The sequence below is a fragment of the Panthera uncia genome, chromosome C2 (assembly GCF_023721935.1).
Source record: "Panthera uncia isolate 11264 chromosome C2, Puncia_PCG_1.0, whole genome shotgun sequence".
Lineage (NCBI taxonomy): Eukaryota > Metazoa > Chordata > Mammalia > Carnivora > Felidae > Panthera > Panthera uncia.
In genome coordinates this window covers 148,784,556-148,810,354 of record NC_064810.1, presented here as the reverse complement: position 1 = coordinate 148,810,354, position 25,799 = coordinate 148,784,556, and the positions used below count along the sequence as shown (strand labels likewise).

Below are 25,799 nucleotides of genomic sequence, written 5' to 3'. Positions count from 1 at the left end.
GAGAGGAAGAGAAAACTAACTCAAAACAAGCATAAATAAGCATACAGAGATTCAGAAAATAATAGATATAATCAACAAAATCAAAAGTTGATTATTTTAAAAGATCAACAAAATTGACAAAACTTTAATAAGACTGACCAAGAGAAAATGAAAGATCAAATTGCTAAAATCAGGAACAAAAGGGGACATTGCTATCAACCTTATAGAAACCAAAAGGATTCCAAGGAAATATTATGATTAACTATATGTTAACAAATCAGATAACTTCAAAAAAAGGACATATTCCTAGAAACACAAAAACTACCAAAACAGCCACAAGAAGAAACAGAACATCAGAATAGCCCTGTAATTCCTATAACAAAGTAAACAGATTTAATTTGTAATTTAAAAACTTCTCACAGAGGGGCACCTGTGTGGCTCAGTCGGTTAAGTGACTTCCGCTCAGGTCATGATCTCAGGGTTTGTGAGTCTGAGCCCCACATCAGGCTCTGTGCTGAAAGCTCAGAGCCTGGAGCCTGCTTCAGATTCTGTGTCTCCCTCTCCCTCTGCTCCTCCCCTGTTTATGCTTTGTCTCTCTCTCTCTCTTCCAGTTTCTGGTCTGACATGTAAGAAGGCCTGGAAGTCTCCACTCCATCCTAACATGTGAAAAGCTAAACGAACTGGAAAACCAATAACTCTTCTTAGAGCCATAAGAGAAATAAGTCCAGGGCAAATTATTGTCCCCCAAGTTGGAGAGAAAGACAGGATAATACAGAGAATCACAATTCACCAAAGCGGAAGCCCAGGAGCAAAATCCTCCGTGGGAATCAGTCCCCGAGGAGGGAAACCTAAACTGTAATTGACAAACTGCTGGAGGCTCAGTGTGGACAAGTCTAAGAGATAAAAGTCCTAGGGGACCCAGTCAACAGAGGCCCCCAGAGCTCTACCAGGTTCTCACAGTAAATACAGGAGAAAAATCCACACTTGCTTCCAGCAGGGGGAGAGTAAAAGGAACCATCTTGAAACATGCTAGAGAATTCTATTCTTAACAAGCCCTCCCCTCAAGAGAAACTAACCAGAGCCTAACCTGCTGGGGTTTTATCAGGACCTAACTGACCCGGGGGTGGGAAATACCCGACTCTAGCTCACGCTAGCCACCTGAGGAGCACTGTTCACGGTCCAGAAGCACAGGCTCACTAAAAGACTGAGACCTAATCATAGGACCACAGAGCTTCTTCATTCCCCTCAAACCTCACCAACACATTGATAAAGGCCCATTTACAGCATTTCCATCTACCCAGCACATCATGTCTGATTCTGAAGAAAAAACAGAAGGCATACTAAAAGGCAAAAAATATAGGTTGAAGAGACAGGCAAGCATCAGAACCAGTCTCAATATGGCAGTGTTGTTGGAATTGTCAGACCAGGAATTTAAAACAGCTATGATTAAAATACTCAGGGCTCTAATGGACAGAGTAGACAGCATGCAAGAACACACAGGCAAATTGAGCAAGAGAGATGAAAGTTCTCAGAAAGGATTTAAAAAATGCTAGAGATCTAACACATTGTAAGAGAAATAAAGAATGTCACTGATGGGCCTGTTAGGAGACTGGATACAGCTGAGGAAAGAATCTCTGAGCTTGAGGCTATCTCAGTAAACATCCCCAAACCTGAAAGACAAAGAGAAAAAAATACGGGGAAAAAAAGGAACAGAATCCTTAAGACCTGTGGGGCACCTACATAGGTGAAACATACATGTAATGGGAATACCAGAAGGAGAAGAGAGAAAAGAACAGAATATTTGAAACAATACACACAATGTTCTAGCCTCAACTATAACCGATAATATTTGGATGGACCCCAGGACATCATGCTCAAGTGAAACAAGTCAGAGAAAGACAAATACAGCATGGTATCACTTACGTGTGAAATCTAAAAAAGCCAGATTTGCAGAGACAGAGAACAGAATGGTAGTTAACAGGGGCTGGGGGGTGGAGGGTAGGGGGAGTGGGTAGCTGTTGGTCCGAAAATACAAACTTTCAGTTAGAAGATGAATAAGGATATGATGTACAGTGTTGTGATTATAATTAATAATACTATGGTATATACTTGAAAGTTGCTAAGAGAGTAAACCTTAAATATTCTTACCACAATAAAGAAATAATTATGTGACATGATGGAGGTGTTAGCTAATACTACGGTGGTAATCATATTATAAGAAGGCCCATGTTAACCTGATACCAAAACCAGGCTGACACGTTATAAGGGAAAAACCTAGGGATGCAAAATCTTTAACAAAATACTAGCCAGTTGGATGCAAATATGCATAAGAGGATAATAACATACCATGCTCAAATAGGGATAATCCAAGGAATGCCTAAGTGATTTAGCATCCAAAATAAATGTTAAAAATGATTATCCCAATAAATATGGGAAAAGTATTTCAGAAAAATCGATATACATTCATAATTTAAAAGAAAAATAAAACCTCCTGGCAAATGGAATGAAGGGAACTTCCTCTCCTAAGATCTTACTTAATGGGAAAAGACTTTATGTTTCTACCTAAGACCAGGAGCAAGGCAAGGAATACATTCCCATGATTCCTATTCAACATTATACCAAAGGTTCTAACCAATGGAATAAGGCAAGAAAAAAAAAAAGCCCACATAAAAAAAAGAAGTTTTTATTTACAGATGAAATACTTATATGCCTAGAAAATCCTAAGGAAACTACAAAAAAGCTATTGGAATGAATAAGTCAGTTTACCAACACTGCAGGATAGATACAAAGTCAAAACACAAAAGCCTATTTATATCCATGTACTAATACCGAACATTCAGAAACTAAAATTTTAAAAATTACATTTACAATAACATAAAAATATTAACAGATAGAGCCAATTTGATCTTTGACAAAGATACCAAGTTGATTCAGTGGGATAAGAACAGTCTTTTCAAAATACGGTACTATAATCACTTATATATACAGGAAAAAATGACTCAACTCATATCATACACAAGAATTAAGTTGAAATGGATCATAGACCTGAACCTGAGAGTTAAACCTGTAAAATTCTCAAAGAAAACATATGGGAAAATATGTCCAGTTTTGGGTTATACAAAGATTTCTTAGAATGGAATGAAAACCCATGAACCATAGGAATAATATTGATCAGTGATACTTCACCAAAATTAAAAATTTCTGCTCACTGAAAGATACCGGGAAGAAAATAAAAGATGAACCACAGGCAGTTAGAAAATATGTGCAGTGTTATACCTGTCAAAGGACTTGTATTCAAATATGTAATAGACTCTTACAACTCAATAATAAGAAATAAAGATGGACAATAGATACTTTACCAATGAAGATATATTATGCAATATCATTATTTATCAGTGACATGAGACTTGAAACCACAATGAGATACCACCACAAACCCGTCAGAATGATTACAGTGATTGCTAATGGGAATGCAACATGGTACAACCACTGTGGAAAACTCAGGAATATTGAGACAGCCCAGCTGCATCCAGAATGAAGCCTGTAGTTGTTTATTTAGGGCGCTCAGCTCCCTGCCACTCCCTGACCGCCTCATCTCCCACCACTCCTCGCCTACTGGTCCCTTCAGAGACTGCGTTTGTTCTCACCACCGTCTCCTTTTCTGTGCTGTTCGGTTCACTTCCCACCTTTCAGCTAATCCAAACGTTACGCTTCTTTTAGGGCTCAACCACAGTCACTTGATTCCCCTGTCACCCTGGCCCACTCTGATCTCGCTCCCCTCTGGACTCCTCTGCCATCTCTCCACCTCCGTACGTGCGGGAGCACGATCCGAACCGGCACTAGGATGTGCACGCAAATACCGCATGGTGCTCAGAACAGGGCGGGCCACCGGTGCCCCATGGCAGCTCTACCTTCACGTGACCTCTACGTCTACGTACGAAGCTTCGTACCTGTTTTCCAGCCTCAGGTGGTGCAACGCACTGTGCGTTGATTTTGCCAGAAGATTCAAAATCATCCTCTTCCTCTGCAAGTGGGGCCAACCAAGTCCGGTCATGCTCTACACTCAAGGTCTTTGGTGCAGACGTGACTACACCGAACTCCTCCCAGGTCTCCGAGCCCCTTTTCACCCCTGCGACCAGTGGAATGATGTCTTTGCTTTTGGCAGGAGGGCCTCCCGACACCTCTTTTTGCTGCGGTAACGTTTGCCTCCTGCACCACGTGTGACAAAAACGCGCAAGAGTATGGATTACAAAGCAAAAAGCCCGGTGGAACCGATCCAGGGCTAACTGGACTTTGGTTTTTTTGGCCTCTCCAACCAAGCTTCCATCCCTCTCCTCATTACTGAAGGAATTGAGCAGCAAGGCAATGAAGAGGTTGAGTACCTGGGGCGGGGCGAGGGGAGGGGAGACACAAGGGGAATAGGAAGTTTAGCAGATGGGAAGATACAGTAGGTTTCCGGAGCAACTTCTCCCCCCAAGACCCAAAACTAACTCAAATGAGAGTTCTACGTCTTTCTGGTATTTACCTATAAAAAAGTTTACCTATAAAATGAATAAGAGGAGAAAAATTGAGGAAGAGAGAAAGGTAAAAGAAAAATGGAAGGGAAATGGTGCAAACACCCCAAGTCTGGCTTGTCTATATACAAGCAACAGATGTTGTAAACCCTGGCCACGGTAAAGCGGAGCTGTGGCCATGTATATTCCTTGGGGATCCGTCGAATCCTGACCTTGGTTTTCCTGGAATTGCCCACGGGGATATGGGTCTGATGTCTCATACTGCCGTGGAGTCCTCTCCTGTTGGTACAGTTTGAGAGAGGATGTGCTTTGGGCAGGCTTTTTAGGTCCTGTTGCCTGAACCACAGCAAAGTGTTGGGACTGAGCCGGAGGGGTTGGAATCGAATCTGCGAATCTGCGACTCTTCTGTTGAAGCTTGGATCAATTTAAATTCAGATCATCTCATCAGCTTCCTACTCGGGGTTTTTTTGCTGACACTTACACACCCTCCCATTCATCATCTTTACCTCCTCAAGCGCCTTTGTGGCTGTCACCCACTCAAAAATAGACTGCCTTCGGGGAGGCGTATCTCATGAGCTCGAATGGGTCTCATCACTCTCCCTCAGCTTCACGGTAAGAATTCCCACCTGTGGATCTTTGCTCAAGCTTTCCTCTCTTTGCTAAGTCCACCTTGCCTCTTTTTTTTTTTATAATTTTTTTTTTTTTTTGGAGAGAGAGAGAGAGTGTAAGCAGGGGAGGGGCAGAGAGAGAGGGGGACAGAGGATCCGAAGCACTCTCTGGGCTGACAGCAGCGAGAGTGACGTGGGGCCTGAAATCACAAACCGTGAGATCATGACCTGAGCTGAAGTTGGACACTCAACCGACTGAGCCGCCCAGGCGCCACCTCCTTGCCTCTTGAGTACCCTTCTCAAGTACTGTATCTTCCACACATCCTTTGTTAACACTCCGTTCCCACTCCCATTGGTGATACCCTGTTCCGAAACTTTTGTATCACTTACTGTCTTCCTAACAACGCTGATCTCGTACATAGGATGAAGCAATGGTGTTCATGCGGATGGTTCATTATATTTGCACGATAGCCCCAACTTGATTCTCAAGACCTTGTGGTCAGATGTCCTGTGTGTCTCTTGTCTCTTCATATCTTTACTGGGTACCCAATTAGCTAATAGTGTCTAGGTTTCCAGCTGCAGGCAATAGACTCAAGGTAACTTATACAACGAGAAAATGTAACACAAGACACTTGAAAATAAAACAAGGGGATGGGGTGTCTGGGTGGCTCAGTTGGTTAAGTGTCTGACTCTTGATTTCAGCTCAGGTCACGATCTCACAGTTGTGAGATCAAGCCCCGTCCCAAGCTTGGGATTCTCTCTTTCTCCCACTCTGTCCCTCCCCTGCTTGCACACATGTGCGTGTTCTCTCTCTCTCTCAAAAAATAAAATTAAATTAAAAAATAAAACATGGGGAACACGAAGATAGGTTCATTCCACCTTTTCCCTCTACCTTCCTAACAACTTTGTGTTAGGCTGGCTCTTCTCCCGCTTGGATAATGTTTGCAGCTCTGAGATGAATCAGTCTTTAATAACAAGGCCCAGGGAAAGTAAAGGGACCATTTTTTTTTTTTTTAGGTCATCCTTTTTTTTTTTTTTTTTTAAGACCAAGAAATCTTCCTTACTAGATATCCCTTTACATCTTATTGCCCAAATTAAGTCACACATCCCTACCTCAGCCATTCATGGACAAAGAGAATACAATTATCTTAGAATAATCGCCTGTAGTAGAATAGATATTGAGGCATCCATCAACATGAGCGCTGTGTGACAAGCAGATTTTGTTTCATGCTTATAATAATTTCCTCAAGTCAAATTCAAATGCATATTTTAATATCATATAACATTACATGCATAATTTTATATGTAGAGTAATAATCACTAGCGAAGCATTGCAAAAGAAGGTAATGCATCCGTTTAGTCCATATATTAAAAAAAAAAAGATATAAGACACTCACCACGAGTTTTCCTATCACCATGATCAACAGAAAGACGACGACGCACAGCGGTTTACTAGTTTCTTGCATACATTCCCACATGTTTTCAATCCATTCCCCACAGAGGATGCGGAATACCACCAGAAAGGAACGGTAGAAGTCCCCCATGTGCCAGCGTCGTAAACATGGGACTGTAGGGCCACAGGATTTGGTGTTATTCCTTACAGAATTGAATTTAGAGCCAAAAAGCTGCATGCCAACAACTGAGAAAATGAAGACCACAATGGCCAGGACCACGGTCAGGTTTCCCAGGGCTCCGACGGAGTGACCAATTATCTTTATCAGTGTGTTTAAAGTCGGCCAGGATTTGGCTAACTTGAAAACCCTTAGCTGTAGAAACAGACAATAAACAAAAGTGGAAGAAAAGCCTGTTAAAGACAAATGCCATCTGCTCAGCTATGTAGTAAATGACACGTTCCCAAAGCACAGCATTTATGATTATCAAAAATCTTTTCAAAGCCAAATCCATCCTAAACATAGTCATCAACTCCTTGTCCTACGCTAACACCCATATTTACTTTTTGTTTTAAAAATGGAAATATTTGGGGCGCCTGGGTGGCTCAGTCAGTTAAGTGTCCGACTTCGGCTCGGGTCATGATCTCACGGTTCGTTGGTTGGAGCCCCGCATCAGGCTCTGTGCTGACAGCTCAGAGCCTGGAGCCCGCTTCGGATTCTGTGTCTCCGTCTCCCTCTGCCCTCCCCTGCTCACGCTGTCTCTCTCTCGCTCTCTCTCTCTCTCTCTCTCAAAAATAAATAAACATTTAAAAAGTTAAAAAAAATGGAAATATTCTACAGAGAACAAACTAAGGGTTGCTGGAGGGGAAGTGGGTAGGGGGATAGGCTAGATGGGTGATGGGTTTTAAGGAGGGTACTTGTTGGGATGGGCACTGGGATATATGCAAGTGATGAATCACTAAATTCTACTCCTGAAACCAATATACACTCTATGTTAACTAACTAGAATTTAAATAAATTTAAAAAAAGAAATATTTTGTTCTGATTTTTGTTAAATGATACTTTGGAGTCATGATGGTGGAATTAAGCATATGTGTCTGTTGCATAAAATGAAATGTTTTGGAATTCTATACTATAGAATACTATACCCAGAGTCAAAAAAGTCTGGCCCAAGGACCAAATCCAGCCAATGTCTGTTTTGGTATGGCCTAAGGGCTTAGAATATTTTACATTTTTAAATGGTTAGACAATAATCAAAAGAAGGGTATTTCATCACACATGAGAACTGTATGAAGTTCAAATGTCCACGCCTATAAATAAAAGTCTATTGGAACACAGTCACGCCCATTTCTTCTCGAATGTCTATGGCTACTTCTGTGCTATAACAGCAGAGTTGAATGATTTCGACACAGACCACATAGCCTATAATGCTGAAAATATTTACCATCTGGCCTTTTACAGAAAAAAAAACTGCTAACTCCTACTTTACATAATTCAGGTCACAAGTCTGAATCTCAACTGTCTAACAGTGATGAGAGTAATATGACATTTTGTACCCAGGAGAGAAAAAGCAATCAGCTACTCAAAACACACACACTTTTTCCAAAAAGAACATTTTTTCCCTGGAACCTTATAGACCCTGTAGGAGACAACGTGGCAACTACGTTCATAGGTCATTTCCTACATTAACTTCCAATGTAAACCAATGGGTTTCATTCCAAAGTACAATCCTATCAACTGTTTGGGAGAAACATTTCAGGTCAGTAAGACTTATGGCCCAAGAGAAGGATCAGCGCTGTGTCCCCAGAGGGTAGATGGGGGAAATCACGGTTCTGTTCTCATATAGACAACTCCACAGAGTCCCTCCCGTCAGAGCATGGCTGTAATAAGCCTAAACAATCGTAAAGCAAATGTAACTTTGCTCACCTGAGCACCAATAAAACTTCAGGAGAGCAGCCTAAAACGATGCATGACTTTGGGCAGTGTGATCGCCTAACATATCCCAAGTATAAAATGTACACCTTCTGTAACTGGGGCAACTGTCTTACTCCTGGAAATCTCATCCCTGCCAAAATAAAAAGCAAATCTCTGGAAGGGGACAAAAGGCCACCTTTTCTGGCTTCCTGCTTCCCCTGTTAGATGTGGTCTCTCTGTAGCTTTCTATCCATACTTCTCATGGGGTCTGTCACGTTCTCTACTTTGCCTCACGGTCATTTCTGGCCCTGCCTTGTCTCGTCTCTAGATGCCAGACTCCTTGAAGACAGTACTTTTCCTCCCCTTTCAGCCCTCCTTCGGGTCAGCTCCTGTCAGGTGCCTCTGCAAAGGTCACCAGCATGCCTCCATGGGCAGTAGACGGAGGGCCGAGATGACAGCATGGGAATGTGGCACTGGAAGCCGTGAGGTGGAACCTCGTGCCTGTCGGTCTTCACCCCCCCTTGGTGAGCCCAGATGTGAGGGTGCCCGGCTCAGAGCTCAGGGGTGGGTGGTGGGGAAGAGATGGAGGGAGGGGTGGTACGCTAATCAAGGAGCACAATCCTGACACCAGAAGACACAACACTGCACCTGCTTGCCTAAACCATCATCTTGGGAGTGGGGAGGTAGGGGTTCAGCTGGGAGGAGACCCCCGCGGACTCCCAAGAATATGCAAAACCTGGGTGGCAGGAGGAGCGCAGTTTTGAGCCTCTGGTTAAGGCAAGAGGAGTTCAAGTTGAGTGCAAAATAGCCACTGAACTCACTCAAGACTCTCGTCAACCCTGGCAGCTAAGGCATTTCAGTAAAATACAACAGTAAGTGCCTTACCACTCTTAAGGAATGGAAAAACAGAGGACTTTGTTTTCCTACAACCACACTGTTCATCACATCTGCAAAACTCAGAAGAGCGACGATGCTGTCAAAAATGTTCCAGCCTCGGCGGAAGTAGTTGTAGGGATCGAGCGCGATGATTTTTAGGCACATTTCTGCCATGAAAATGCCAGTGAAAACCTGCAGTGAGACAGGGAAGAATGAGAAAAGGGAGCTACTGCTCCTTGAAGATACAATTCTAAGAATGGTCCAAGGGAATTGCAGAAGTCACGAAGAAATACAGCGCATTTTGATTTACTTGGCTCCTCTCCCCCCATTCCTCTCCCCATAGTGCCCATTCCAGTGTTCCCAAGCTCGCGGACATCGGCGTGGAGAATAAATATTATTTCCCATTCAGCTGAAGATAAGGCAGAGTGATAGAAAATGTCAAGCGATCCCTCCTCTAAGTTCCTTTAAAATGTCAACGAAAGTTCCAAAATGGGGGAGGTGGGGAGTACACGGCAGCTCTGAAAACTGAAGATAAATATCCTCCATAAAGCCGAACCCAGGAGGAGTTCACCCAACCACTTTGATCAGAAAAAGACTTAAAAGGGGCCCAGAGCAGAGACTTGAAAAAACACTGCCGGGAACAGGAAACATCTTTGAGCAACTCAATATGGACGCTTGGCCTCTATGATAAATACCATGGGCTAAACCCCGCATTGGTCATGGTTGAAAGGAGGAGAAGTGAGTTGGCGTATAATCCTAAACATTCACTCGCAGAATGCAGGGTTCCTTATTCCAGAACAAAATACCGGAGAATCAAAAAGAAAGGCAAGAGCTACAGAAAGCGCGAAACGATGTGATTTCCACGGGCACAAATATATGTTTTTGGTTTTGTCTTTGAAAATTAGATAAATACAGGCTGAAAAACACTGCAGTGTTGAATGAGCGGCAGCCAAATTCTACATCATCTATCATCTACATCTTTGCAGACGAGAAAACAAAGCATTTCTTCATAGCAAATAGCACATTTTCTCTCACACATACACAAATAGATATGAGAAAACAATAGTATGAAATAATATGAAATATGAAAATAATAGCATGAAATAAGTAATAATAGTATGAAACAATAGTATGAAATAAGGTAATATAAAAAGGTTGTCAGCTATAGGACTCTACAGCTTTGGAAAAGAAAAAGAAACACCCCAGAAATGATTTTTAAACGTCCTTATTAAAAGTAACAGATGATCCATTTTTATAAATAATTTGATGACGTACTATTTATCTTTAAAAATTCCTAAAATAAAGTGACACAAGTTAAAAAAAAAAGGGGGGGGAAGGGGGGAATAAGCAAAGATAAATCCAAGATAGGCAAATAGAAATCGAGGGGGCAAGGGGCGCCTGGGTGGCTCAGTCGGTTAAGCAGCCGACCTCGGCTCAGGTCACGATCTCGCGGTCCGTGAGTTCGAGCCCTGCGTCGGGCTCTGTGCTGACAGCTCAGAGCCTGGAGCCTGTTTCGGATTCTGTGTCTCCCTCTCTCTGACCCTCCCCCGTTCATGCTCTGTCTCTCTCTGTCTCAAAAATAAATAAACGTTAAAAAAAAATTAAAAAAAAAAAAAAAAGAAATCAAGGGGGCAAAACCAAAAACCAAAAAACCCAAAGCTCGTATCAGTCTTTTCCCTTTAAATATTTCTATCTACTTCTGCCCAAAGCTGCAACCAGAGTCTGAAAGCACGCAGTGTTACCTAGTTCTAGTTAATTGTGCTGGACTGATCCCTGTTCCCTTTTGAGCTCCTCCTCCCCCTCCTGTCCCCTTCAGGCTTAAGCTGTCTAGCCCTACAGCAACCCTACATGCCTTGGGACCGTGGGTTTTGCAAGCCGACTCAACGGCTACTCATGGCTTTTCGGGAGCTCAACGTACTCCCCTGATTTAAGCTGTCCCAAAGCCTAGAGAGTCCATTTTCAAGTCCAGTCCCACAGAACCTCCACAGGCCAGTTAAAGCCTCGCCCACCCATCGGAGGAGGGAGGCTTGGATGTGTTCCTGGGATCTCAGGGCTCCAAAGCCTCCTTCCGCCGCTGCTACGGGGGCACAGATGAGGTGACTACCACCCTCGTATCATGTGCCTAGGGAACAGGGCGCAGGGGATGGAAGCACAGGCTACGTGGCCAGCAATGCAGGTTTCGTGTCAATTTTCAGGGGCCCGGGGTGCAGCCTCTGCCTGCGAACTCAGACACCAACAATGTCCCTGGGCCTCCTTCTATACCCCTTCTGGGGAGAGTGAAGAAGAATGTCACTTAATTATCCAACTTCTGACTGCAAAATGCAGCTTCACCTCAACACCCAGAACATCTAACCAGTGGGAAATCTGAGAGGGTGGCTTTTGTCATTTCCCACACTTGGATCAGAAAATGAAGGGATGGACAGACAGGCCACCTTTGCAACTGGAAAGCCCTGTCTAGGGGCATGACTTTGGGTTCTTTGGGTTATTCTCTGGAACTAATCTAATAACTCCATCCACCAGGAGGTGATGAAGGATGGCTCTGCTGACTCCGTTGAGCTGGGAACCATGGTCTCGTGGGCACAGCTTTCTGTCTCCAAGGGAAATAACACTGTCAGCCCATGTCTGGGATACGTCAGCAGGAGATAGGTGAATACGCTGGCCTAGAGCCCAGAAGACACCAGCCTATTAGAAGGGACCATGTGTGTTAGGCTCATCGAGCAGCATGAAATCTGATCTGACCCACACACACCCACAAGGGCACTTCCGCCCAAGGGCAGTTTGGGGAAAGAAACTTAAATGCAGACTGTATGGAGAGCCTCCTTGGTCCTGCACTGTGGTCCCACTGGATCCCTGCTCCTCCTGAGGAGCCCTGGAACTGAGGGTAACAGTTACCTAAACCTGATGCATGGAAGCAGCTCTGTGAACCAACTTCTGATTCAATAGGCATAGCGGGTTCCGATCAGCGTAAAATAATTAATTAAAAAACACATACATACATATTGCCTAGAAATCCTCTGCCATGCTAAAAAATGATCATCTTTGCTAACAGGACCATAGGAAATAAGTTTCTGCTTTGTATTCCCCTCATTTTTAAAATTTTCCTTAGTTTTAAAATTTAAAAAAAGCATGTATTACTTTTTTAAGTTGGAAAAATAAAATAAAACTTTAAGAATAAATGGCTATAGGGGCGCCTGGGTGGCGCAGTCGGTTAAGCGTCCGACTTCAGCCAGGTCACGATCTCGCGGTCTGTGAGTTCGAGCCCCGCGTCGGGCTCTGGGCTGATGGCTCGGAGCCTGGAGCCTGTTTCCGATTCTGTGTCTCCCTCTCTCTCTGCCCCTCCCCCGTTCATGCTCTGTCTCTCTCTGTCCCAAAAATAAATAAAAAACGTTAATAAAAAAAAAAAAAAAAAGAATAAATGGCTACAATTTGCAACTATGTAGATGGAACTAGCGGGTATTATGCTAGGCGAAATTAGTCAGAGAAAGACAAATATCATCTGACTTCACTCATATGAGGAATTTAAGATACAAAAAAGATGAGCATAAGGGAAGGGAAGCAAAAATAATATAAAAACAAGGAGGGGGACAAAACATAAGAGACGCTTCAATATAGAGAACAAACAGAGGGTTGCTGGAGGGGTTGTGGGAGGGGGGATGGGCTAAATGGGTAAGGGGCATTAAGGAATCTACTCCTGAAAGCATTGTTGCACCATATGCTAACTAACTTCGATGTAAATTAAACAATAAATAAATTTTTTTAAAAAAACAATAAATAAAAAAACAGAGCTACATACTCTGGTAAGATTTTTAGCCTATTCACTCATTAGCTAATTAGGATAGAACGTTCAGCGGGTAATTTGCTATTTCTGATATTTAGGAGACTAATTAATCCTCGGGAAAAATGCCTTCTCCGGGAACAATAAATTGAGCAGTTCATGAAACGTCTGCTCTCCTACCTTAATTTTCCCAATTTAACTTGGATTAGATACATCTAACGAGAAACATACTGAAGCAGGCTCAAGTCGGGAGCCCCACCCCACCTTCATAAGCATTGTACTTCATAAGCTTTGCACATAAGCATAAGCTTTCCCTCCTGGGAAAGCAAGCCTCCCACAGCCGCCACGCCCTGACCCACCTTTCCAGGGGGAATAATAACTAGTAATGGCAGTCACATTATTTTGTGACAAATGATGCCATCAGCATCACTGGGGACCATGAGACACGTTACCAAGGGTCTCTGGACATCATTAAGGTTTTCTTGCCCCCAAGATCGTGCCAAATAGCTGACCTTTTAAGATGTCTGCTGCCTTCTGGCTTACCACTGGATGGCTAAAGAGATGCCTTGGCATACCAGAGGGCCAACACAGGGGCCGTGGAAAATTACCAAACGAGTAAAAACAAAATTCTAACAGTTGCATTTGCCCTTGACTCTACTTAAGGGGACCAGGGACCTAGGCTAGGTTAGGCCACTTACAAAATGTTTAGACTTTGAAAGAGTTATAAGTCACAGTTTGGAATATTTGGATATTTTAAAAAGCCTAAAGTTACCAAATTCCCTGTATACAACATATACTCAAAACTCTGGTCCATTTTGTAATGCTCCAAGGCCAAGAAGACAGTGTTGATTACGATGCAGATGGTGATGACCAGCTCAGTAAAGGGGTCGGTCATCACGACTCGCAGGGCCTTCTTAATGCACAGCCACTGGGGGCTGCAGTTCCACACGAGGTATCTGGACGCCACGTTTCCCCCACACGGGAGGCAAGGCTCCTGTGATTTCTCTTGCTCTGGAGAAGGAGAATGGGAGAGCAGTTGAGTAGTTAGCTATGAATCCATCTGGCCGCTGTTTGCCTGAGTGCATTCCACTCTCTTCCCCCCCTCTTCCCTACGGTCTCTCGTGAACAACACGATCAGCCAAGAGGGGCGCTGACGGGTACAGCCAGAAAGGTTTGCCGTATACAACTTCCCTGTGGTATAGCCGTGTACATCCAGTCTTTATACTTGTGTTGAGCATCTGGGAGCTGAGCCGCACCGTTAGAGATACAGATGGGGAAGTCAACACTCACAGGCTGTGAACCCATGAGAGAGAAGGGTATAAGCTCAAATTATGTTCATTCAAGGCAGACCACGGTGACAGCTGTACCAGGGGCACACAGAGCTACCAGGGCTCAGAGGAAGGCCAGGTATTCAGGCAGGGGCATCTTTTGTTTTGAAGCAAAAGGTACTCTATCAGCAGGTTGAATTCAGGCCACAAGGCCACTGTACCCCTGATTTCCGATTTCCCCGGCACCATTTCAAGGGACTCATACAAGCCAAATGAAGCGATGCAATAGGGCTCAAAAGTGCTAAGGACGAATCTGACCCCGTCCCTGTAAGGACTTGGGTCCTGCCTTTGAACACCAACCCGTCAGTTGGGGGTCCTGGTTACCTGCTGTTGATGAGGTCCGTCAGATGATTCCAGCCTATCTACACAGGTCTTCCACTTTGCATGCCAGATTCCTAACTCTAACTTCCATGACAACCGTCACCTTCTGGAAACTTCTGTGTCGTCTCTTCTTTGGTCACTGTCATTGCCACTGCGACCCCCTGTGACTGCCTGGCCTGATCAGGGTGGGTAAGGGCGGGGGTCTTGTCTGTACTCTTGGTCCTAAACGCCAAAGCTAGCCAGTTCCCACCAATACCCAAGGGCCAACTCAGGGTGGGCCTGCTTCCGCAAGCCACTTGGCTCCCATGCTCCAAAGAGGCGCAAGAAGTCACTCTGCAGGAAGCAGAAGGGGCTACAGAGGGCTTCTGGGGGAGATGGAAAGAAGGAAAATGGAGGGACGTCACTGCAGTTGGGCTGTCCCTGGGGCCAGGAGGGCAGAGCTTACCCTGCATGGTGATGGTGAGGATGCTGACGGCACTCAGGGCCCTCTGCCTTTGGAAGGGGTCCCCGTGCTCATCACAGAAATCCACTGACAGATTCTGGGACAGCCGTTTGGTTTGCTCTAGGATGTGTGGCTGTAAGAGAAGGAAGGCACGGTCGACCTTCAAAGGGAAGGGACTGCCCCTCCTCAAAAGGTCACAAGCTACTCTGTTTGAACGCCACATGCCTGGAAAAGACTTAGTATATTATATAGCTCCGCTCCCTTGCATCTCACGGCAGGACGAAGGTTCAGCTTTCCTGTTTCAGATTTCATAACTAAAATACAGGGTGGCATTCATACTTTTCAACGTATGCAAATTTCCCGGATCCTAACTACGGAAATGTTTCTTTGTGATTTATTCATTGTCAACAAAGAGCAAACAAAATTTTACGAAAACGAAGGAGCAATAAACGGTTCAGGACACAAAAGCAATAAAAAGTCAAAATTAGAAATAATGTTTTTGAGTGGCAGGAGTGGGGGGATAGATACATTTAGAAGGGTGGATCGGGGCCAGGTTAGAATGGCTGCCTAAATGGATTTTGAAACAGTCAGTAACTAAAAAGAACAGCCAAAATAAATATGACAAAGTCTATATCCTAAACCTCAAGCATTCTCTCAGGCCGTGCTTGGGGGCTCGACTCTCGCCTTACCTACAATTCTAAGGTCTCTGGACACGACAGTACATAAATCTTCAGCTACCTAGATGACTTATTTCCCCAAAGTTCTGACCAACCGTGGCCCCAGAGGGAACTATTTTATTTTCGTTAAGTTAATTCATTTATTTTGAGAGAGAAAGCATGAGTTGGGGAGGGGCAGAGAGAGGAGAGAGAGAGAATCCCAAGCAGGCTTCACGCTGTCAGCACGGAGCCCCATGCGGGGTTCAAACCGTGAGATCATGACCTGAGTTGAAGTCAGATGCTTAACTGACTGAGCCACCCAGGTGTCCCAGTGATAAGCTATTTTAAAGGCAACCTGTAGTCTTTCTATAGCTATTTCCTATTTTGGCTTAGGGAAAAGACACTTTTTATTAGCTGTCTGCTCTTGGTCTATTGTTTTGTGAAATGAGAAAAAAAAACCTTCAAAATATTAAAAAATATTTGCAGGCTCTTCAATATGCTATGGTCTGACATTAGAGAAGCCTCTAAACTGAAAGATGGGTCCCTGTCCCTCCATCAGAGAAATGCACACAGCAATGGATGAGGTCTGTCCACCTACTTCTGTAAAGGCCCCCGACCTCCTTTCCCCACCTCCCCTCAGGCATGCACCCTCCCTTGCGACCACTTCACCTCTTCCTCCCATCTCAGAAAAGTGGCTCTCGCCATTATTCCCTGGCCTGTATCTTCAACATTTTCCTCTCCTCCGATTTCTCTCTCCACAATTAAAACATGTTCAAACATCCCCCACCACACTGATAAAGATAGGGTTTTTCTCTACCCCTCATAGCTTCATATCCACTTGGCCTACAAAATATCCCTGCTAGGATGCCCCACAGGCATTTCAAGCTTGCCACACCCAAAACTGAGCTCGCCATCCTTCCCTCCCCCAGGACAAGCTCCTTTCCGGTCTCGGTAAACTACCGTCCATCAAGTTGGCTACCCAAGCAGTCAACCTGGCATCTTCCCCCTCTCTGCATCTATCTAGTCAAGTGCCAAATTTTCTCTTCTGGAAATCACTGTACCATTATTGTCTCTTCATCCTCCTGCCCTCACCACAGTTTAAGCCCCTGTCTCCTCTTACTTGGATTGCCGCCACAGCTTCTCAACTGGTTCCCTCCAGTCTCATCCTGCTCTGGTCCGGTCTCTTCAGTGCATCTAGGATTTCAAAACTGTCGACCTGGTCAAGTCACTCTTTTGTTTAAAACCTTTCACGGGCGCCCGGGGGGCTCAGTCGGTTGAGTGTCCAACTTTGGCTCAGGTCATGATCTCATGGTTCATGAGTTCAAGCCCCGTATCGTACCAGGCTCTCTGCTGTCGGCTCAGAGCCTGGAGCTGCTTTGGATTCTGTGTCTCCCTCTCTCTCTGCCCCTCCCCTGCTCGCACTCTGTCTCTTTCTCTATCTCAAAGATAAATAAATATTTAAAAAAACAAACAAACAGCTTTCAATACTGCTTAGCCCTTGGTCCCTGAGTAAAGGGTGAGCCCCTCAGCTTGGTTTGGAGGCCTTTTGTGATGACCCCATCCTACCGCTATAGCCTCTTGCCAGGCCGTCTCCAGCCTCATACACACATGCACGTGCACACACACACTCACAAGTGTTCTACGAGGTCACATTCTCCCGCTCTCCTTTGCCTCCAGGCCTTTGCGTGTGCCGCTCCCTCTACCTGTGGTGCTCCATTCACTTTTTACCCAGGGATGAAACATTAATTCATCCTTTGGGCACGGATGCTTTTTTCTTCTGGGAACTCTTCTGATCCATGGCTCTTCTCCCACCCCCCACCCCCCCAAGTCATAGATGCTGCCGTTGGCTGGATCTGTATGTCCCCGGGTCCTCCCTGAGGGCTTTCTCTGGCGACCTGACCACCCTCTGCCCTAATGAACACAAAGTCAGAAATGCAGGAAAATGACTGTCACCTGAATCCAGCAGTCTGGAACCAATGATGGACCAAAGTCGGTGTATAAATACTCTAGTGCCCTCACTCCACGGAGATTAAACTCCAAGTACCTTCAGTGGTAACCAGCTTAATGATGAACCTTAGTTGGCCACTTTATCTTCCATGTAACCCTTCTTCTCACTCCTCTTGGTGCCCCTTGGGATCACTTCCCAAATAATCTACCTGCACTTTAACGTCTCAGGGTTTGCTTCGCCAGGAACCCCCACTAAGACATGGCTTCTCCTCTGTTCTCCCATATGTGATCATCATGTCAGCTGTCATACTAAACAATAACTGCCTCCTTGTTCGTGGGTCTTCATCATTAGTTGTCTGTTTCAGACATCTCACAGAGCCCTCGTACCTACCCCAGTGCCACGTGGCTGGTAAACCCTGTCAACACTTCAAATAGATGTTTGTAAAGAAATGGGTAGTTGAACAGATGCATGGATGTGGGAAAGTATGTGCAAATGGATGAATGACTGACTGAATGAATGAATCCCTTCAATTAGGCTGACAACTTGACCTGTCCCCCTAACGGTGCTATAGGATCATCAATCCCTGGGCCGAGACTTGCCTTTTTCGTGGAATCTTCATCAGAATCTGATTCTGGAGGCTGGTCTTTCCCAGAGTCTCTCAAAAAAAAGGACTTTCGTTTCCTACTACCAAATAGCTTTCTCTTCTTTGGGGAAAAAGATGATGCCTCAAGGGAATTAAGCGAACTTCTGTCAATTCCCATGGCAACGAGAGCCTTAGAAAGTGAACAAAAGCAATTAATAAACAGATTATACCTCCCCATAAAACACTGCAAATGACCTGACCTTCGTGAGCGTTCTCTCCTCCCTCCTGGAGGCGTCCACCCACTTAGATTGCTCATCGCCGACTGGGAATATGCTAGCTTTGTTATTATTTACCAGAAGGACATATCCTGTTTATTTATCCACAGAGACTGCAGCCTCAAAGGCAAGGTTAATGCTTTCGTGCCTCTATCGCTAAACCGTAGCACGGCACTCTATCGTGTCTGTGCCTGATGATGCCGGTATGAAGCACGGTGGGGCCTCCCTCTGACAAATCTCCGTGGAGGACGAGAAAGAGAACAAAACATGTTCCTGAAGTCTTAGAGTTGGAAAAATGTAAAGATGCCAAGAAACAATGAGAATGGCCTGTAAATATGACGGGAATTTCAAGAAGGGAGCGGTAATCACGGCTATTGTGTCTAGAACACCATTGTACTTTCCCCAAGCCTCGGCAAGCAAAGGCCCTGAATACAAGCATCTCCGGGTTCCCATAAACAAGCCTGGAGCCCAGCCTTAATGTACATAGATGTATATTTTATCCTCTAGCCCCGGTTTGGGGTCTGTCGTACAAGGCCCGGGTCTCAGAAGACCGAGGATTTCCTGCTCTCGAGAGCTCTGTGCCTGGACAGCTCAGTAAGAACAGCAGCAGAGCCAGTCTTCAAGGGGCTTAAATTCTCCAAAAAGCATAGTAGAGAAGGCTCTGAGCCCCGGCCTAAGGCTCAAGGCTTCGTGACCTCTGCAGTCCACCCCCTAAGCAGACCCCACTGTCTGACGCTGCGTGTCCCTACCTCCTTTTCCTCCTTCAGCAGCCGCTGGGCTTCCTGGAACATCTTCTCCTTGGCCTCGGTCTCGGCAGCTACGTTTCTGTTCTGCTCCTCGTAAGCCATGGTGACAACAGCCAGGGTTAAGTTAATCAGGTAGAAGGAGCCCAGGAAGATGACCACCACGAAGAAGAAGACTGAGAAAAGCCCTGAGGTACGCAAGGTCTGCAAAGGACACAGCACACGCTTGCGTCTGAAGCCCTGTTCCGCAGGAGGTGACCGTCACCTCAAGGAGACACAGCACAGTGGCAAGCGGCCCGCCCCAGCACCGGTTGGCTGAGCCGCCCACAGCAGCATCATGGATAGCCTCCCGTTCCTGGGGGGCTCCTGCTGCCCATCAGTGAGGAGAGGCCGGCCCTGAACTCCCATGTGGGTCTCGGAACTTTATGATGACTTTCTCAAGGGTATTTGCATTTTAGAAATGAAAAGGCAGGAGAGAAAGGAATGCTTCCTGAAAACCCCAGCATGGGTAGCAGAACCGCAGGCTGCAGGGAATCTGGAGAGGGGCAGCATTTCTAGGAAAAGGAGGCACTTTTTTGGCGTTTCTAACGGAATAGCTGAAGTAGAACCTAACAGTACAACTGCTGAGGACGGAGAGCAGATGACAATGGCGGGGAGTGGATGGCAAGTTATGAATAAACGACAGAAATGTCGATGAGTGATGGAGGGGGAGGGAGGGAGGGGGGAGAGGGAGCGGAGGGGGAGGGGGAGGGAGGGTAATTAGATAACCTGTTGATAAAGCTTCTCCCAGGAATCTTGGGTTATCAGCCGAAACATGGACAGAAAAGACCAGCCAAAGTTGTCAAAATTGGTATAATTATAGTCGGGATTCCTTTTGGTGTGGTTGCACTGAAACTGTTCAGAACAGGCACTAGATGGAAACAAAGGAACAGAGGAGGAATTACATTCCAGGCCAGCTTCGCTCCTGCCTCCCGCCCATCCTGGCCAACGCACCTGCTCTTCTGGGGACCACGGCTCCCATTGGAAAGCCCTAGAGCTTTTGTCGAGTGACTGTGCCCCAGCTGCCAAGCTTCCCAGCCCGCACCTTACTGTGGGCACTCACTGGCTCTTTTCAACTGGATTGATTAGTAAGTTCATATCAGCAGGTTTTTTCTTTTCATTAAAAATGGAGTGCGGGGACACAGTGAACAATTAGTGGTAATAAATATGAAATCTCCCTCTCTCCTCAGACCCTCAGTCCCACTTCCTAGAAGTAACAGCTTAACAGTGACTTCTATAACTTTCCACCAGTTTTCTACAAAGAGAAGCACGTATGTACCCGTATACACCTTTTACAATACATTTATGGGAGCGTTCTTTGACCGCTCTCTTGCGCCTTGTTTTTTTTCATGGAACAAGATAGCACGGAGGCCTTTCCACATGACCATACAGGGAAATATCTCATTTCTTTTCGTGCCTTACAGCCCGATGATTTATTTAACTGCTATGCTAATGGTGAAGATTTATGCTTCGGTTGTTAAGTCTTTTTGGTCTCACAAACATTTGGGTTTTACTTTACAAATAGTGGATATCGTGTACGTGGGTCTTTGCCCACGTCATCAGAGCACACATCACTAAGTGCAACTATCAGATAATACTAAGGGTACATACTTTCTTCATTTTTGATAAGTACAGCATTTTGATCGAAGGAATACATGCATACAGTTTAAAAGCCATGTGGTACCCAAAGACTTGTAATTAAGACCTTTATCACCACTCTTTAACCACCATTTACATACCCCAAAGTCAACAACTTTCAACTCGTTTATGTCCGTACCTCTAAAGATAATGTTTATGCTGATATCTCTCAATTTTAGTCCTTGGTGATTAAGTTGCTGCTCTGGTAGATGAGGGTTAGCTCCCCAATATCCTATCCCACTCCATCACCACTTACATCCCTCTTTCCAGAAAAGTACCGCGGCCTTGGTTGATGGCTCTCCCCAGTCAGATCCATTTTTTGTTGGCTCTTGTGTGTTGCTTTTTCCAAGTTGTATTTCCTCATTTTTCTGGAACAAATCTCAAGTGGCTTCTTAAGAAGACTGGGTGATCTTTGCCTATGTGAGTATACTTTTATCCTGCCTTCACAGTTGATAGTTTGGTCAGAAGTAGAATTCTGGTTTGAAAATAATTTTTCCTTAGAAATATGAAGGCATTGTGCAGTGGTTATCCTGTGTCGCTGTTGAGAATTCTGATGTCATTTTGATTTTTGTTCCTTTGTGGGTAACCTTTTTCTCTTTATTTTAAGATCTTGACTCCTAAAGGTTCTGAAATGCCACAATAATGCCCTTGGCATGGCCTTTCTTCATTCACGGTGTTGGGCACTTTATGGGACACGGAGGGACAGAGAGACGTGCATCCTCAAGCTCAGGAAAATTCTTTGTATTGTTGCATTGCTAATTTTCTCCCTTTTGTTTTTTCTGTACTCTGTTTCAGAAATTTCTATTTAGTCCAAAGTTGGAATTTCTGGATTGATACTTATTCTCATATTTTCTGTCTCTGTCTGTTGTTGCTACTTTCTGGGGAGTATTTCCTCAACTTAATCTTTAAAAAAAATTTTTTTTAATGTATTTATTTTAGAGAGAGAGAGAGAGAGAGAGCGCGCGCACACGTGCGCACAAATGGGGGAGGGGCACAAAGATACAGAGGATCTGAATCGGGCTCTGTGCTGACAGCAGAGAACGCAGTGTAGGGCTCGAACTCACAAACCATGGAATCGTGACCTGAGCCAAAGTTGGATGCTTAACCGACTAAGCCACCCAGGTGCCCGTCCTCAACTTAATCTTTTAATTCTATTATTGAGTTTTTGGAATCATGTTACAAAAAAAACCTTGTGTTCACTGTTCCTTTTTTTAATGTTTATATTAAAAATTTTAATATAATAATAAAATAAATAATAATTTAACAATTACATAAATAATATTTAAAATTTTTAATGTTTATATTTATTTTTGAGACAGAGAGAGACAGAGCATTGACTGGGGGAGGGGCAGAGAGAGAGGGAGACACAGAATCTGAAGCAGGCTCCAGGCTCCGAGCTGTCAGCACAGAGCCCGACGCGGGGCTGAACTCACAAACTGGAGATCATGACCTGAGCCGAAGTCGGACGCTCAACCGACTGAGCCACCTAGACAGCCCTGTTCCTTTTTCATAATGAGCTATTTTTGTTTTCATGTATATAATAGCTCTTTTAATTTCACTGAGGACCCTATTTGAGGTTTTAAAAGTCCTTGTTGGTTCTCTCTAAACTGTTGTTTTGTCCGCAGCTCTTATGGCCTGAATGTTTGGGTCCTCCTGAAATTTGTACCTTGCAGTTGTTATCTTCAGTGGGATACTGTTTGGAGGTGGGGCCTGTGGGTGGTGATTAGAGCAGGAGAGTGGAACCCTCATGACGGGATTTGTACCCTCATAAAAGAGACCCCAGAGAGCTCTCTCACCCCCTTTCTGCCATGCGAGGACACAGCAGAGAAGACTGCCACCTACAATCTGGAAGAGACCCCCACTAGAACCCAACCAAGGTGGTGCCCTCATCTTGACCTTCCAGCCTCCAGAGCTGTGAGAAATAAATTCCTGTTGTCGAAAAGTCACTCCGTCTACTGTATTTTATTATAGCTGCCTGAACTATGACAGTGATCATTTTTCCCACTTCTTTATGTCGGCCCCTTTATGCCAAAGGCTTTCTTCAGATACCCGGTAAGCCTGGGCTGTTCAGTCACATTTAATCAGAGGTCCTGACAAATTGATTGGGAGTTTGCTTGGTGGGCAGAATAGGACTCGGTGAGGGGTAGACTTGGCGTTAGGGTGACTCAGAAGGAAGACGTCCATTGTGCCCCTGTCTCAGACCTCAGCGAAACCCTACTGTTCAATTCACAAATCTTGCTCTTTCTGTCTCCTAAATGCCTTTGGAACTCGTCCATCCATTTCTCATCATCTCTACCGCACTGCTTCGTGACTCTCACCTGTATCAACGTAGTCTCCTAAGTGGCTGCCTCATCTACTCCATGCATCCATTCCCCATGTAGCAGCCACAGGGACCTTTATAAACCCCTAACCTGGTCAGGTCTTGTTTCCTTTGTGATCAAAGTAAAAACCCTAGGCACTGACGGGCTACCGGACCCTGCAGAGTTAGTTCCCGTCTCCTGCCCCTCTGCCCAACAAGCTGCTGGGTTTCTTCTTACTCCCCCTGACCACTTGCCCTCAGGCGCAAAGCCTTCCCTGTTACTTTTCTACTGAATGGACTTGTTCACACTATCTCCTCACCTACCAGAACCTCCTACTCATGCTTCAGAACCAGCCGGATGGTCTTCAGGGCACAAGGCAGCGAGGAAAGGCTGAAGACCAGGCCTGGGCCCTGGGCAGATGGAGACCTGCCTAGGAAGGTGACCTGAGACCTGCCATCTCCTTGGAAACTACTGTGCTATGATCAATGCAGAAGATCATGTACTAAGAGTTGGTCTATCAAACACCTGGGGCACCTGGGTGGCTCAGTCGGTTGGGCGTCCGACTTCGGCTCAGGTCACAATCTCGTGGTCCATGGGTTCAAGCCCCAATTGGGCTCTGTGCTGACAGCTCAGAGCCTGGAGCCTGTTTCAGATTCTGTGTCACCCTCTCCCTCTGCCCCTTCCCTGCTCACGCTCTGTCTGTCTCTGAGAAATGAATAAACCTTAAAAAACAAAATAAAAAAAAAACACAACGCCTGAGCTTTGAGACTACACCTAGACTAGAGAACTAAGACCGGCATACAAGCTTAGAGAGACGAAGACACAATAAAGACCGTTTAGAAGCCAAGGCTGCGGTATCTGTGTGTCCAGGTGGCCCAACCCCCCTTGGATTTTGCCCATAGTAACTGTACCTGCCCTGCGTGGGGTCAAGGAAGCACTGTACGTTACAGTGTTTGTCTCCTCATTAAACGAAAGCACTGCAGTGTCCTGCCAGGGATCCTTTCAGAAAGCTCAATAAACTTTGTATTAGATTAAAGCCTATGGCGTCTTGTGGGCTTGGCTGAGTCTGAACCTGTGACCGTCCCACGTGGTATTGCAGGATGCTTCTCTCATGTTATAGACAGGGTTATGTCCCCTGTTATTTCTCTCAGTATCTACACATCTCTCTTAAAACACTCATCATACTTTCAAAGAGTCAAACACATTTTCTCTCGTTCCTGCGAGAGGCCAGCTTCCAGAGGAATATGCTCCCTGGTTCGCACTTGCAGTCTTTGGGCTTAGCACAGAGCTTGGCATGCTGCTGGCCTTTGATACTTATCTGTTACTGGGGTGCAAATTTAGCCTATTTTATGAGAAGGATTTGTGTATTATCTTAATTTGAAATATGCTCATTAGGGGCGCCTGGGTGGCTTGGTCGGTTGGGCGTCCGACTTCGGCTCAGGTCATGATCTCACGGCCTGTGAGTTCGAGCCCCGCATCGGGCTCTGTGCTGACAGCTCGGAGCCTGCAGCCTGTTTCAGATTCTGTGTCTCCCTCTCTCTCTGACCCTCCCCCGTTCATGCTCTGTCTCTCTCTGTCTCAAAAATAAATAAACGTTGAAATATGCTCATTAAATCACCCAGAATTGAATTTCTCACCACAAGAGAGCACTGAGGCCCTGGAAGAAAGAAGGGTATCCCCAAAGGGCCAGAGGGCTACGAGCGGCCTGTGAACACACATAAAACCGTGTATGAAATTAGAGGCTTTGGTGATCAACACGTGAGCACCTGAGAAAGACGTTCAAATAGCCTTGCATCAGGACCATGCCATTGAACAGAAAATAAGGATTCCATGAGGTTCTCAGTCATAACCTTCTTCCTAACCTTTGAAAGTCCTGAATACTCACTCCATAAAGTCAAAATACTACATTCTCAGTAGGTTTCTTCAGCTACTAATTCAACCTAACTTTGGGGAGGAAGGGAAGCTGCTGTAAACACTTGGAAATAATTATTATATTAATTTTTAAAATTATGTTACATTATTTTTTTATTATTTTTAAACTATATGAAATTAATTGAATTATATTAAATTCATGTTTAAATGAATATCGTAGCAATTACAGTAAGTTTATTGTTTTATTATTAATTTTAAAAATAATTGATTTTATTTTTATTAATTACAATGGTGAGTTGTTAATAACTTAATAATGCATGTCGAAACTTGCGTAGATGCATGCAATAATCGGGACTTTGTCAACTGCCATCACTGCCTCCACAAGTCATTAGATGAAGACCGTTTGCAACAGCACCCCAAAAGGTACGCAAGTGATCTGCTTGGGAGAAAAAAGGAGAGTGTGAACCTCTTACCTTTCACCCATCCAGCTGCCACATATTCTGAATTCAGTGGAATCTTTCTTTTCAAAGCAATGGTCTGGAAAGGAAAGAATCATAAATTCAGATTTAAAAGCAAAACCTGAAAGGAAAGACAACA

At 44.8% G+C, this 25,799-nt stretch overlaps 1 protein-coding gene across 1 annotated transcript in view; it reads right to left on the bottom strand.

Annotated features, from left to right (window-relative positions):
* The window catches only part of SCN11A (sodium voltage-gated channel alpha subunit 11), an 86,073-nt gene that overhangs the window by 39,353 nt on the left and 20,921 nt on the right, over nt 1-25,799 (bottom strand). Inside the window, exons 7-15 of the mRNA XM_049628990.1 lie at nt 25,676-25,739; nt 20,122-20,263; nt 19,360-19,557; nt 18,352-18,525; nt 15,152-15,281; nt 13,830-14,068; nt 9,292-9,474; nt 6,499-6,867; nt 3,930-4,361 (exon numbers count right to left, since the gene is read on the bottom strand). Of these exons, the coding sequence (XP_049484947.1) occupies nt 3,930-4,361; nt 6,499-6,867; nt 9,292-9,474; nt 13,830-14,068; nt 15,152-15,281; nt 18,352-18,525; nt 19,360-19,557; nt 20,122-20,263; nt 25,676-25,739 (1,931 nt within the window). The remainder of the gene's footprint in view (nt 1-3,929; nt 4,362-6,498; nt 6,868-9,291; nt 9,475-13,829; nt 14,069-15,151; nt 15,282-18,351; nt 18,526-19,359; nt 19,558-20,121; nt 20,264-25,675; nt 25,740-25,799) is intronic.